General features: G+C 51.9%; 6 protein-coding genes across 6 annotated transcripts; 1 reads left to right on the top strand and 5 right to left on the bottom strand.

Moving 5' to 3' along the window:
* Positions 1–679: 679 nt before the first annotated feature.
* On the bottom strand, positions 680–1,684 carry ASPSYDRAFT_120406 (uncharacterized protein; the record flags this gene model as incomplete). Its single annotated transcript, XM_040840406.1, has 1 exon — positions 680–1,684. A coding segment is annotated over one exon (1,005 nt), but the record flags the coding sequence as incomplete, so codon positions are not given.
* Positions 1,685–2,307: 623 nt separating this feature from the next.
* Positions 2,308–5,076, top strand: ASPSYDRAFT_29412 (uncharacterized protein; the record flags this gene model as incomplete). The annotated part of the gene is made up of 1 exon (XM_040844645.1): positions 2,308–5,076. One exon carries the CDS (start codon positions 2,308–2,310, stop codon positions 5,074–5,076), a length of 2,769 nt encoding a protein of 922 aa, XP_040704698.1.
* Positions 5,077–5,699: 623 nt separating this feature from the next.
* On the bottom strand, positions 5,700–7,242 carry ASPSYDRAFT_87460 (alpha/beta hydrolase; the record flags this gene model as incomplete). The annotated part of the gene is made up of 2 exons (XM_040851844.1): positions 5,700–6,696; positions 6,746–7,242. The coding sequence occupies 2 exons, from the start codon at positions 7,240–7,242 to the stop codon at positions 5,700–5,702; spliced, it is 1,494 nt and encodes a 497-aa protein (XP_040704697.1).
* A 1,641-nt stretch (positions 7,243–8,883) lies between these two features.
* ASPSYDRAFT_29410 (uncharacterized protein) lies at positions 8,884–9,921 on the bottom strand (the record flags this gene model as incomplete). Its single annotated transcript, XM_040844644.1, has 2 exons — positions 8,884–9,646; positions 9,866–9,921. 2 exons carry the CDS (start codon positions 9,919–9,921, stop codon positions 8,884–8,886), a joined length of 819 nt encoding a protein of 272 aa, XP_040704696.1.
* Positions 9,922–10,274: 353 nt separating this feature from the next.
* fmqE (MFS-type transporter fmqE) lies at positions 10,275–11,838 on the bottom strand (the record flags this gene model as incomplete). The annotated part of the gene is made up of 4 exons (XM_040844643.1): positions 10,275–10,632; positions 10,692–11,183; positions 11,242–11,432; positions 11,494–11,838. 4 exons carry the CDS (start codon positions 11,836–11,838, stop codon positions 10,275–10,277), a joined length of 1,386 nt encoding a protein of 461 aa, XP_040704695.1.
* A 653-nt stretch (positions 11,839–12,491) lies between these two features.
* ASPSYDRAFT_42695 (J domain-containing protein) lies at positions 12,492–13,641 on the bottom strand. The gene has a single exon (XM_040846508.1). The coding sequence runs from the start codon at positions 13,568–13,570 to the stop codon at positions 12,683–12,685; it is 888 nt and encodes a 295-aa protein (XP_040704694.1). The 5' UTR covers positions 13,571–13,641; the 3' UTR covers positions 12,492–12,682.
* Positions 13,642–13,662: the final 21 nt, after the last annotated feature.

The following is a 13,662-nucleotide window of genomic DNA, read 5'->3' as shown; positions in this document are numbered from 1 at the left end:
TGTCTCCGTCATCTGTTAACAATGCCGACACACTTTCATCGTCGATGGCATCCACACCGAGCCGGCGCCAGGCTGCCAGTGCCACCCGATTCCGTCCTTGGGAGAAGCTATGGTCTGTTGATTATCGTCTGGAGAGCGGAAACCCTTGAGGACGTTCCGCTCTTGTCTAGTGCGCCCTCATCCCGTCGCATTGCGGTGGTCAGTCACCACGTACTTTGCAGCCCCTCCAGCACAGGATATTGCAATGTCATGCTCATTTATTCATGGAATGGGCACTGTTGGCATGGCACATCCCGCTTGATCTTATCGTGGTTCTCGTGTCCGAATGATACCCTTTTCTTTATTTGGGATATGCTCTTTGGTTGTCCTTTCTATAGTAGTCTCATTTATATTTTGTTGCCTAGAACGGATGTGATAATGTGCAGGTTTGGTTTGCATTGTCAGGATTAAATTGAGAATAACGAATTACACCAATACCTCTTCTATATACCGTTCCAACGCCCTCCCGCGAAACACCGTAGCCTGAATAAACACCAAAGAATACAGAAACGGACAGAAAAGAGCAGTAAGCATCGCCGTGTAAAACAAGTGAACGAAGTCAGTTCGCACAAACGCGTCAATCCAACTGCTCCGCGAACTTATCTACATCGACGTCTGCATCGCCATCATCTCCAAACCCTTCCATCCCGCCGACTTCCTGCCAGAATCCGTTGAAATCCACACCAGCATCTTCAAACAGCTGCTTCGCCTGCACCATGGCACTAGCCTGTCTTTCCGGGGTGAACCCGCCGGGTTGCGTACTCTCATACTGGATCAGCTCGACCCACCTAAAGAAAAGCGCTTCGTGACCCATTTCTGTGAGTTTCTCCTTGAAAGCGAGGATCTGATCGCGCTGCTTGGAGCGCGTGCGTCCTTCTTCGGTGTTTTCGTCGCCGACGTGCCAGATTATCCACCCGTCACTGTCGGTGTTGACCAGCACGGCGGTGCGGAATTCGTCAAGCGGGAGATGCGAAGAGACGTCCGAGCCCCTGGGTGTGCTGCTGCTGGCACCGACGAGTTCGTGCGCTTTGATCATGGCCGGGTAGTCGAGTCCCCAATCTGCGTCGACGAGCAGGTAGCCCGTTTTGAGGAGCCGGTCGGGCGTTACGGCAGCGACGATCTTGTCGCGCATTTCCTCGTCCTCACGGATCCAACGGTTGCGCTCGAGGTTCTGGCTTACGGTTGGTTGGCTGCGGCGGACGATGATTTCTTGGCTGCGGAAGCCGATGCGGCGACGCCATTCGATGGGTCCTGCGATGAAGCGGATGGGCCATGGGAGGAAGGTTACAACGAGGAGATAGTCGAACAGGACTGGAAGCGCACGGCGGAGGATGACGGGGGCGAGTTCGGTCCAGCTTAACGACGCGGTATCATTCACTGGGCTTGCGAGGCCGACAACGGTTGCGAAGAGGGCAGGATACATGGTACGACCCATGTAGACGCGGAGCGCAATGAGTGCAATGATGAGAATGTTGGTTACAGCAGGGATTATGAAGGTTTGCCTTTTTTGGTCGATGTCCGAGCGGTCGATGTGGATGAGGTATACTTCTTCGGGTGACAGGAGCTTGAGGAACGGCGTGAGACATTCTGGTGCCTGCGTGAACGGAGGAAGAGGCCCAGTTTGAGAATTGGGAGTCGAGGCTCCAGAGGCCGATACTGGAGACGCAGCAGGGGCTTTACCCTTGCCGGACCGTCTTGCGGGTTTGGCCATGGTGGTGCGAAAATGGCAGAGCTTGTAGGTATGAGCTCGATTCAGGAGCTTATAGGGAGCGGATAGTCGTAAGAAAAAAAAAAGGAAAATCAATCGTAATCGAAGCGTCGGGTTCACACTGAAGCTTTATATATATCGAAGATTCAACTGTACGAAGCCACGCTGAGGCTGATGATCAAAACATCTGATGCGGTCACATGCTGGTCAGTCGACAGGTGCAAAATGAGGACAGCGACGGGAATTGTACGTACTCTTTTGTTTCAGATCAACTGATATGTCATCCTGCCACGGGCTCGAAACAAGTGCGAGAAGAGTGAGAGTCGAAAGGGAAGCTGATGAAGCAATTCGTGTTCGTCATCGAGATCAACGCTTTTTTGGGCCTCCGCACCGCTAACCCGATTTGGCCGGAGGATCCCCTCGGTCTGATGCGCTGTGGGTTGGCGTCCCAAGTTTACATTCTTATTTACTTCACTTCCTTCGGGCTGTATAATTTCTCTTATCAGCATTTCGCGCGTCGCAAATTAACGCCATTGCGTTAATGGCGCTGATTCCTCACCATGTCCACCCCCGAACGTAAAAGTGGCCAAACATCATGGGCGCGTCGCCAACAGCAACAGCAACACAACTCACCTTTCCGACGAGCACGGCGTGATTCTCTCCATCTGGACGCGTCCCATGGCCTTAGTCCTCCCCACGATTCTCCTGCGCGGCACCGGAGGAACTTCAGTCGGACAGGAACGTTGCGAGGGGCGTTTGAGTACACATCGCGCCTGCCGTTGTCGGAGATCGAAGAAGACCTCTTTTTGCCTCAGAACGCGCAACGAGGCTCACCCCGCAAACGACAACGCAGTGTTACCGCAATGTCTTCACGTTCCAACCCACCAGAACTGGATGAAGCGTATCGGCAGATCGACGACGCCCTCAGCCTGACGGATAATGATCTATCCGACGACGAAAACGCCCTTTACATTAACAAAGACAATAAGTTTAGGAGATCGGTGGGAACCCCAACTACAAAGAAAGAACAGCGAGTCTCTACTGCGTCGGATGCAAGTTTTACAAGTGAGTCGCCGCATCGTCGGTTCACCGACTACGCGAGGGACGAGGAGCGTTTGAAACGAGCCACGACGGGTCGGTCACCGGTGTTCAACAAGGCCGCCATAGGGGTTGGACCTTCATCAGAGCATCTACAGAGGCGAGAAGTCGGAAGTCCAAGCGCATCAGAGGAGGATTATGGCATTGAGCCACCGGTTAAAGCGCCTTCAACATGGGGGTCTAGGGGAAAATATGGCAATAACTGGATTAAGAGTCTCACACGAAACTATGACCGTGAGGCTGATATGACGACAGAGGAATCCGAGGAGTCTTCTGCGAGGTTGTGGGATAACACCCGTAATCATGAGCGCAGAGCCGAGTTGACCAGAGAGGAACCCGAGGAGGGTTCTGCAAGGTTGTGGAATAAAATAGACTCGAGGCGCGCTGAACGGGAGACGGCGGAACGTCAACAAGCAGTGGAAGAACGCCCAGGAATCCCACGATACGGCCATCGCTCACCCTCTCAAGTACAAGATTCGCCTCAACGGGGCGATGATTTTCAGCAAGGGGGCCAGAGAATCCCAAATACGCCTATTTCTATATTCCCAGGTTCAACATTCACCAAACGCAGCCCGGCAAAGCGCGATTCGCATGATCTACTTCGAAAACTTGCGCGAACCGGCAGTCCCAACCAGAAAGCCACAGATTCACTCCAGACTCCTCAGCAGCCGGCGGTAGCAACAGAGAGGCGTGTTTATGACAAAACACCAGTTGTGACAGGGGCCTGGATCGATACACCGATGAGCCAGCGAGTTCCCGAATCACAGACTACAAACGTGATCAACGCGCTGGGGTCTAAACTTGATAGTGTTTGGGGATCGACAAGACCGGTTAAGACAGAGGATTGTAAAGAGGATGCGGACAATCTGTTACCGAACTTTGAGCCGATGAAAGAGAAAGAAGTGGTCGAGGATCCACCATCAGAACAGCCGAAAGAAAGTCCAATCGAAGCACACGGCGAAACAAAACCGACAGAGGAAATCTTTAGGCGCAGAGCACAAGCTTCAAAAGTAATTCAAAAACCTATGAAGCTATCTCTTCCTGAACACGCTAAGAGTGCCTTGGAAACCGTTTTGGACGATCACAAAAACAATAAGAACCCTTTGGATGCCGGAGATGATACAATCGAATCTCTTCAAGCAATTTTAGACCAGCAGCCAAGTGAAGACACTAAAACTCAAGAAGAGGACGACGCAGCATACGAAGAGCAAATACTCGGATCATTTAGATCTCGAGCCTCTTCGGAGCAGCCGTCAAGTGACGATAATGAGATTCCGAAAGAGGACGATGCTGCATATCAGCAGCCAGTGGCCCAACAATTCAAGTCCAAGGCTCCTGCGGAACAGGAGGCAGCGGGCGATACTAAGCCTCAGGAAGGGGTGGCATCTGAGAAACGAGCGATCCGACCATTCAAGTCTAAGTCCTTCAGCGACTCAAAGGATCCTTCTGACATTAAGGCCTCAGAAAGACTTGGAAGAAAACTACGGTCATTAAGCGAAAGCTTCTCTTATGTGAAATCGGGATTCAACAAGTTGGAGAACCAAATAACTCACCACAACGATTCCTATACCGCTTCCCTCAACAAAACTTCAGCCAAGACAACCGGGTCTAAGCCAGCCCAGCCACAGAAAGGCTGTGAGTGCAAAACGAACGGCGACATGCGGGGTGTCATTGCACTTCCACGTTTATGGGATCGGGGTAGCGTCTGGTGGAGAACCCGTCCAACTCGTCTTGGATGGTGTATTCTCATCGCGCTTGGCTGGTACTTTTCGGAATCTACCATGTGTGATTACTACTGTCACCCACTTGTCGAGTCCACATGCGAAGGCAACTGCCTACTTCCGGATGCTCCACGTTTTCCGTACGTGATTCCGACTATGGCATGGCGCTGGTTGCACCTGTCGGACATTCTAATTCCTCTGTGGGCAATAATCATCGCGTTCTTTAGGCTTTTCACACAGGTACTTGGACTGTCGGATGGTTACGTTGATGACGAACCCCTAGCACTCAACCTGACCGGCAAGATCCGGATTGAGGGCACCATGATGGACAGCTTCGCACCAATGGCCACTCCGTCCAGTAAGAATTTCATTCCGTCGGTGGCTCATTGGGCACGGGGACAGGCCACGCAGAATCCGGATCCCACGATCGACCTACCCACCGTTATGAGCTCTGATAGTAATACGTTCAATTGGGACGACGTCTCGATGGATGAGGATGAGTTCCTCTGAACAAACGATACCCAAACCTTGTCTTTATATGTCTTAACTGCTTTAGCTTTTACTTTTGAAACAAATTAGCATAGTGGCGTTGGAACGGCTCGCAGCATGTGGGCATGGATGGTAAATACTAGCGGGCGGCGTTTAGGTAGTTATATATCCATATTCTTACGCGGCGCAATGGACAGACGTCTCACAGCCTGGAGTATAGGTTTTTCAGCTTACAGTAACAAGTTAAACTTCAAATTCAAGCATCGGATAGTGTACCCTGTACAAACTACAACGTGTTCCCTGGCCTGGCGCGACCGCATGGGACGGACTGAATGAAGCTAATATTGAAGCTTATCTTACGCTAATTATAGCTAATCGGAGCTTGGGTCTAATAATAGCGACAAAGTTTCGAACCACGTTCAAGAAAATTATCGATAGGGAACCAATGGTGGTAGCTTGATATATATATCTCCGAAGCCCTAAACCAATGCGACGCATTCAAACCTCGTGCCTCCTATATGAGGGAAAAGGACGTGACCAGCTGAGCGCGGAGGAAGAAAAAATAAAAATAAAAGCATAATTCGCTCTCACGTATCTACATTATATGCCATGTACTACTCTATAAATATAAAGAGGCAAGAAGCCTACAACCTCGCCCGATCCCTATCTTTAGCATTCCACTCCGACCTAAGAACCTTCTCCCCCTCAACCCTCCACTCCCTCGCCTCCCTCAACAACGCCATAACCTCAGTATCGGACAACGGACTAACCTCCTCAAGGGGAATTTCCCTGCTAGACTTGGGGGTAAAGCCAATAAACTTCAATTTCCCATTCGCCCGATCAGTCACTGCCCTTCCCGCAACAGCGTCGCGGCAGAACGCACCCATCGAATCGAAGAAGGATTTACCCGCGGTGGAACCCGGCATCATCAGCCCGAAACAATGCGGCATGCCTTCGACCTGTTCGGCGATTACGGGGACGCCGGCCTGGTGCATGCGGCGCGCGAGGACGAGGCATTCGTCGGTGAGGCCTTCTTCGCCGGTGGAGATGAAGATGGGCGGGCTGGATTTCCAGAGGTGGGAGGGGGCCGCGAGTGGGGAGACGAGCGGGTGGATGATTGTGGGGGCGTTGACGAAGTAGTCGACGCGGGGAGGGGAGGCGGGCCAGATTTCGTCTGCTGGGACCGGGGGTGGCGTGAATGGTTCTGGGGTTGGCGAGGAGGGGTTTGGTGGTGGGAGGTAGTCGTATGCGGCGTTTTTGACGACGGAGGGCATGGAGCGCGAGATGTCGCACCAGGGGGAGGTGAGGGCGACGCCGGCGGGTGGGGTGATTGGGATGTCTTGGTTGTGGAAGCAGATGGTGGTGGAGGTGCGCTGGAGAGTGAGGAGTGTTTGGAGGAGGACGATGCTGAGGTTTGCGCCGGCTGAGTCGCCGGCGAGGATGATCTTGTTGGGAGGGACAGGGGCGTGGAAGGACTCTGGGGGAGGAGAGACGAGGTAGAGGTATGCGACGAGGGCGTCGACAAGGGCGGCGGGGAATGGGTTCTGGGGGGCGAGGCGATAGCGGACTGAGAGTACTGGGGAGTTTGTGCGCTTGGATAGTTGGGATGTTGCTGGACGATGGGTGCACGGGTCCATAAGGCTGTAGCATGTTAAGAGGTGTATAGCGAGTGAAATGGGGCATAGCTTACTAGTATGCACCTCCGTGGAAGTATAAAACAACCATATCCGCAGTATTCTCCTTCTTCAACGCCTCATACTTCTGCTCCTCCGACATCTCCGGCTCAGGCGTATTCTTATGCACGCCTTTGCGATACCCCGTCCATTCAGCCTCGACCGGTCCAACACCGGGAATGTCATATGTCTCGCCTCCTTCTTTAAGCTCTTCAATCGCCTTGATGACTGCGTCCTGAACATCCAGTTCCGGTTGCGGGATCCTCACTTTCGACACCCACAATGGACCCTTTATGCCCGGGTCGCGCATGGTTCCTTTCTGCTGCTTGCCGACGGGGACGCCGCGGCCAGTGATGAAGGAGCGGAGGATAGCGACAGTCAATTCGGTTCGGAAATTCTGCTTCCCTGAGCCAGGCGACTGGCCGATGCCATGGAGAAGAACGGTTCGCAGGATGAGAGGGACTCTGAGTAAAAGCGCCTTGAGTAGAGTGACGGGACTGCCGAGGGCGCTCATAGTGGCGGTGACCACTTCCGCGAGGACGCAGAATATAGGTGAAGGAGTGTAGAAAAGGAGAGACGACAAGCGAGGGTTTTAAAGCTCCAAGTGAGTGAGGATGAGGTCTTTTAAAATAAAAGAGGCGAGCGCGGAGAAGAATTGCGCAGGAGCCGAGGCTGTGGTCCCGCTGTGGTTCCTGGGCCGGGCCTGGTGGCGATCTTGTGAAGGACCGTTTTCATGTCTCCACAATATAGATAGCACTAATATATGGGCCATCAAGAGTTCTTGAAGCCGTTAGAATCTCTAGGAGAGCGTTAGACTCCACTACGCCATCCTGCTTAGGGGCCCGCGGAGAGAGATTGTATTGCACCACCATAGCGCAGGGAAGAGACTCAGTCGTATCCCTCAGTAAAGAGCAGTACCCCGTACACCGTGCCTAGGGTGGCTGACTTGGCGCGACATTTTCTTGACGTTAGTTGAAACTGGAGTTCTGTGGTTGGTCTTGAATGACTCTATTTCCCGTCAGCTTGCAAGCTCAGACAAACGTCCGTGATTGGAGGCTCATTCACACAGCCTTGGGGTCTACCACCCGCGGTCCATGATTGACCTTTTGGATTCCAACCGGCTGGGCGACGGCAGCTTTAGCTCTTGTTTACTGGCACGAGATTGGATGCAGAGGGGTATTCCCCAACTTCCCTGTCAGAACCCTGTGTGATTTTGTCTCAACCTCGCGACTTTGATAACCTCACACGCCGCAAGTAATAACTCTTTTCTGGTAATGAGGTACCCAACTGAAGGCTACTTCCGTAGGATAAAAAGCTCCAAGGAGCCCAGCATCATCAAAGTATCTAGCTTTGTCTTCTCTACTATCACAATTTATATGTTTATAAAACATTCTACGATATACAATGTCTCTCTCCACAGAAGCAACGGTGGGCATCGTTGCTCTTCTAATAGCATCTATACCAATCGCATTCACCGGTTTCAAGTACTGGAAGAGAACAAGGCACAGTGAAAGCAACGGTACTGTGATTGTCATCTCCCTTTTTTAGACTGATAAATGCAAACTCCTAACGATAACCTCTTCCTCATAGACCCCCCGCAAGGCTACATCTTACCACGCTTCCACACGCCGCAGCTTCTACCCCAGAGAGACCGAAATATACACACCCCGATGCAGCTATTCCTCTCGTCCAACACGCACCAGGATAGCGACCCAGCAATACCAGTTAGGGCTGACAGCATCCACCTTACCACGAGAACCACCGTTTCCGAGACAAATGTCGTTCGTCGACTGTCGTATGCTTGATCGCTTGGTAAATATATGTGGGTTATAGCGAATAGCTTTGTCTTGGCGAACGCATTTGGGCTATATGTATATAAAAAGTTTTTGGGTTTGTTATGCATTTGGAGAAACGGGAATCATTGGCATATATGCTATTTTATAGACAGTGTAGCACACTACGCTTGAAATATGGACTTTCTAATTGTGGGTTTCTTGATGGCCTGGTGCTGGCATGCTGACGTTGTCTTCAGCCACTGCGGCGAAGCCAGTCCCTTCCTATTAGGAACCACCCTTCTCCAGTCTGGAGCGTTATACCAGCAAAATAGACATTTACTACAGCTGCGCCTCAGTCTGGATAGACAAGTCGTGGACATCTATTCCGCCTTCCTCCCAACAACCCTCCCAAACCCCAGCCCCACAACCTCTCCCGCCTCAAAATACAACCCTAACTCGCGAATCGCCTCGTCCGTCTTCTCCCTCGCCTCCACCGCATCCTTCGCTCTCCCCGTCGCGACCATAACCGGCGGCATAACGGCCGAGAAGGCCTGCAACTGCCACTTGCGTGCCTTGGCCTTCAGATCCTCCCCGCGGTCGTCCAGTCGGAATGATGTGTTGACGATATCCAGTAATCCAGACTGTTTATATGCATCTGCTACTGTAGTTGGTGCAGATACGCTTAGCTTGTTCAACTCGAAGAACTTCAGCCACGTGGATACGACGGTCGCGGCTGTGGGGTTTTGCGTGTCTTTTGAGTCCGGGAGCGCGATACAGTCCAGGTCTACCCATTGCAGGTACCCGCCGGGCTCTATACCCATCTTTGTTAGTATACCTAGTCGGAAGAAGTATCCCTGGTTAACCGTAGCAGTCGTCTTACTCAAAATGGACACTAAATTTTCCACTGCAGTCACATACTCCTTCTCCGCGATCCCGGTGACCAGCATCCTGACATTCACCAGATCATAGCGATTGTGGTGCTCGGGCGGGAATGGTTTCAGGACGTCCTGGACTGAGAGTTCGATTCCCGCTGGGGTAGAAGGCGGGAATTGGGCGGAAGAGATGTCGAAGCCACTGAAAGTACGAGGTGAAGAGTTGGGGACTTTGGCATTTAGATGCTGTTGGGTGTCGAAGAGCCATATTCTGGATGCTGTTAGAATATAAGTAGTTTATAAATTATTTTCATAAGAGACTCGCCCAGTTCCAGTTCCGACGTCAGCAACAGTGGTGATATTCTCTAGTGGTATAGAACTGTCGATTAGCCCTTCAGTGGCATGGACGAGGAAATTATGTTGCTCGTTCAGCCTGTTAACACCACGTCAGTGAATTATTATTTGCTTGGGATAAGAAAGGAATACGCACCGGCTCGACTCTGCCTCATCCCTAGCAAGGGGATAGACTTCATGTGTATCACCCATAGTTGATCAATCCAATTAAACCAGGATCACTTCATTCTATGGACCAAATCCCAGGAACCGCATATGGTTTATATATTTACGGTTCAGACGGGTGGCCTTAAAAAGTTAATGACTAGGAATATGACAAAGCCAGGTTGTTGACGAATAGATCTTCCGAACAGAAGGACAAGCGCTCCTTAGTGTGCAAACTATGGAGTCATAGCAGACGGCCTAAAAAACAGCCGGCCTGAGTTGACGGCTGAAGAAGATCCACTAACGGCACGGCTTGCGAGAAGCTGAGTCGCAAGGTAAGCCGGTTTCTGGCGATTAAGCTCTTAATGCTTTCTAATATTATGTACTCGGCCGAAGTAGAATTAAGTAGGACTACCCCGGGGTACATATGTCCCAAACCTCCTCACGGAAACCTTATCCTCATACAGCCGATCAATCTCCTCAGTCGTCAAGCCCGTCGTATCCGGAACAAGCAAGTAAGCCCCGACAATAAGCAAGACCGTGATCCCGGCAAACGGGAACGCAGTGCGCGCGCCCAGGTCCCCCGAGTCTACGTTGTACATGTACGGCACCGTAAAGGTCATCACCCAAGTCGAGAGCGTCTGCGCGAAAACGCCAATGGACAGTGACTTTATGCGGAGTCTGTAGCTGGAGATTTCGGCCGCGATGGGCCAGCCAACTGCTTGCATTAGGCTGGTTTGGAATGAGATGAGGATGTTCCTGCTCTTGGATCAGTGGTGTTACTACGACAGCATATAAAGGGAAAAGGGATGGCGCACATCAAAACAGCAACAGCCCAGGCTGGTCCCATACCTGGGGCGTAGTAGAGACAGCCAATAACAAGGAGGAAGACGAGGTTGATGAGACAACCAGCGAGGAGCATAGTCCGTCTACTTAGGAACTTGCCTACGACCCCAGTCAAGACTATGATGACAACAGCCAACGCAAAACCCCCGATGGAAATATCGAATACATGCACAGGTGGCAGTCCAAGTGTAAGGAGGAAGTAGATTGACTGCGAGAGAAAGGCAGCACCGCCGAGGTTTGCGGTGCTGTAGAGGAACATCACGGTGAGGGTTCGCTTGAGGTTTGTCCCTTGGAAGCAGTCGAGGTACGAGCCTGCGGAGATTCTCTGCTGCTCCTGTTCTTCGGAGATTGTCTTGACTAGGTACGCGAGTCGGTCGTCGAGGCTGAATCTGGAGCTGTACAGCTTCGTCATAACTTTCTTTGCTTCGTTTGTGCGGCCGGCGTTTATAAGAAAGATCGGAGACCTAAATAGATTAAAATAAGCATCTCCACGGTCGGTTCATGTGAGTAAGGAGCCCTTACTCCGGAGCCAAAAAGCAAGCAATCGCAAAGACACCCCCAACAGCCCACTGTATAGCGAAAACATTTCGGAAGGCCTGCTCATCCATGTTAGGGACAAAGATCCTCACAACCCCAAGCGCCAGGCCCTGCATGAAGACGATAAAGAGCACCAGCGCCGTCTGGATAGGACTGCGGAGTTTCAAAGGTGCAACCTGTACCCAGTATCAGAGAAGATCCAGTCAAAAATACCAACATCCAGCAAACTGGACTCACCTCCGACGCATATGTTGTTCCAATAGCCATCCCGGCTCCAAGAGCCAATCCACAGACCATCTTCCCTGCAAGCAAGGCGCCTCTGCTCTTTGCGTAGTAGATAACAGCAGTCCCGGCAAGCGATATAATCCCGGCAACAACCCCAGGCCATTTTCGGCCAAATCTATCAGACACCATCCCAACAGAGATAGCCCCGAGAGCCTGCAGTAAAGATGTCATTGACGTCCACAGCGAGGTCCAGATAGAGGGGAGATACAGCCCAGATGGCCCGGTGTTGCCAAAGTACATAAGAAACGAAGGCATTGCAATGGTAGAGCCGTTGCAAATCTGATCATAACCGAACATTGTGCCGGCGGCGAATGCCACGCTACCTATTCAGCGTGTCAGACCGAGTCCCCAAGATTAGATCGGGGGTGATATTTTACAGGCAAGGACTGCCCGGGGATGTAGCTTTATTGTAGCCCAGAGACTCAGCTGGCGCTCCTCTTCCTGTATGAGACGGCCTCGCTCAGCAGCGTCGTCGGTGTTGTTTATTGCCTTCTCGATATGGGCCAGCCATAATCTCGTGATTTTTGTCTTCCATTATGCCTGAGACCGTGTCCTTGGATCCTAATTGCGTTGGGCAGATGTGGGTATCGAAGAGTTTAGAGGTTGGAACTGCAGAACTTCTGTGGAGTGATTAGGGGGGTAATTATAGAGAAAGTTTCCCCACGGGGATGATCATGCGGAGATCTCATGACTCGTCTGAGATATACCAAGTAGGAATGAAACCATGCATACTATTCGTCCAAGTAGAGTCTTTGAACCGTCCTGGTCTGGCGTCAATGGGATCGGACTGGGATATCCGGAGGTCGGATAACCCGTCAGGATGTATCAAGTTCGAGCCTGGGCGAAATTTCACGGAGTCTCACGCTTTCACAAAATAATCCCTGGGTTTCCCTTTTTTGGGCTCTTTCTCGCCGAGTCCTGCTCGATTTGTGGCTCGGATAATCCGACCTTGTTTAATATACTGGCTACTTACGACGAATCGGCACTATGAGTGTAGATGTTCAGTTGATATTGTGCTGCCTATAGATTGTACAGGACAATGCCAGTCGGTATATGGGTTGAAATAAGAACCAAATTGCGAGATAATTTATCGCACGTGGAGACCAAGGACCCGCCTCAATCTCAACGCAGGTCCTCGATTTCAACGAGCCTGGTCAGCTTCACCCCCCTTTGGTTGGTCGCCCATTTCAGCGCTAGACTCTTCAGACGAAGACCCATTCCGCTGCTTAAGCACGTTATGATAGACCGTTTGCTCTTCCTCCTTCAACCCATACCCCGACGGATCCCTCCGAATCAGGAAATGTTGCACTTTCGCATCCGAGCCTGCCATCTGATTAACCGTGTTGTTGCGGCGCTCGTTCAAGAACCGCGTCGACTGTGCGTTGAGATCCTTAAGTCGATCCTCATACCCGGTGCTGACCTGCGTGAACCACGACGCCCGCACGGCAGCACCCATGAAGAAGAGAAGCACCACGAACGTAACGAACGTCGAATGGTCGACGATGGTCTCCTGCTTCTGTCCGTTTCGGTTATACCACCGCTCCCAGTCCTCCCAGGTTGCGTTGGAGAAGATTGGGTCGACGTCGGCGGACCCAGTCGGGCTGCGCCGGTGAGTGGCTACAGGGTTGAATTTCCAGCCCATCCCCGTCCGATCATACGCTGCGCGTCTATTCGGGTCTGAGAGGATTTCATGGGCCGTAACGACGATGCGGTACCGTTGGAGTCTCACTTCGGGAGAGATGTCCTTGCATAATGGGTGGCCGTTGCAGGGGCGATCAGGGTGGTAGACCTTGACTAGTTCGTAGAAACGATGTTTCGAGTACGGTGCGCCCCGCGATATGCCGAATATATCGTATGGAGTAAATGTGGGTGTCGACGGCCACGGGAGGTCCCTTACTGAGAAGTCGCCATGGGCTGTGGCATAGAGCCGCTGGGTGTGGTGCGCATAAGACTGCGGCGGCGGGGCTGGATAGGACTGGCCTAGCTGCAGCAACCCGTTATAGGTTATAATCTTGGACTTCCTGAGCATTCCGCATGTTTCCAAGAGAGAAGTAGTGTGAACTTCTCCGGACGTGCCTTCGATGCATGGAGTGAGATAGTGGGTGGGCTGGTTTTCGCCGC

The sequence above is a fragment of the Aspergillus sydowii genome (assembly GCF_001890705.1).
Source record: "Aspergillus sydowii CBS 593.65 unplaced genomic scaffold ASPSYscaffold_3, whole genome shotgun sequence".
Lineage (NCBI taxonomy): Eukaryota > Fungi > Ascomycota > Eurotiomycetes > Eurotiales > Aspergillaceae > Aspergillus > Aspergillus sydowii.
The sequence above is the reverse complement of the archived record's forward strand: the minus strand, read 5'-3'. Positions and strand labels throughout refer to the sequence as shown.

Bases quoted from the DNA above. Each gene is read 5' to 3' on its own strand.
- ASPSYDRAFT_42695 (XM_040846508.1), bottom strand. From the start codon at position 13,570: ATGCTCAGGAAGTCCAAGATTATAACCTATAACGGGTTGCTGCAGCTA.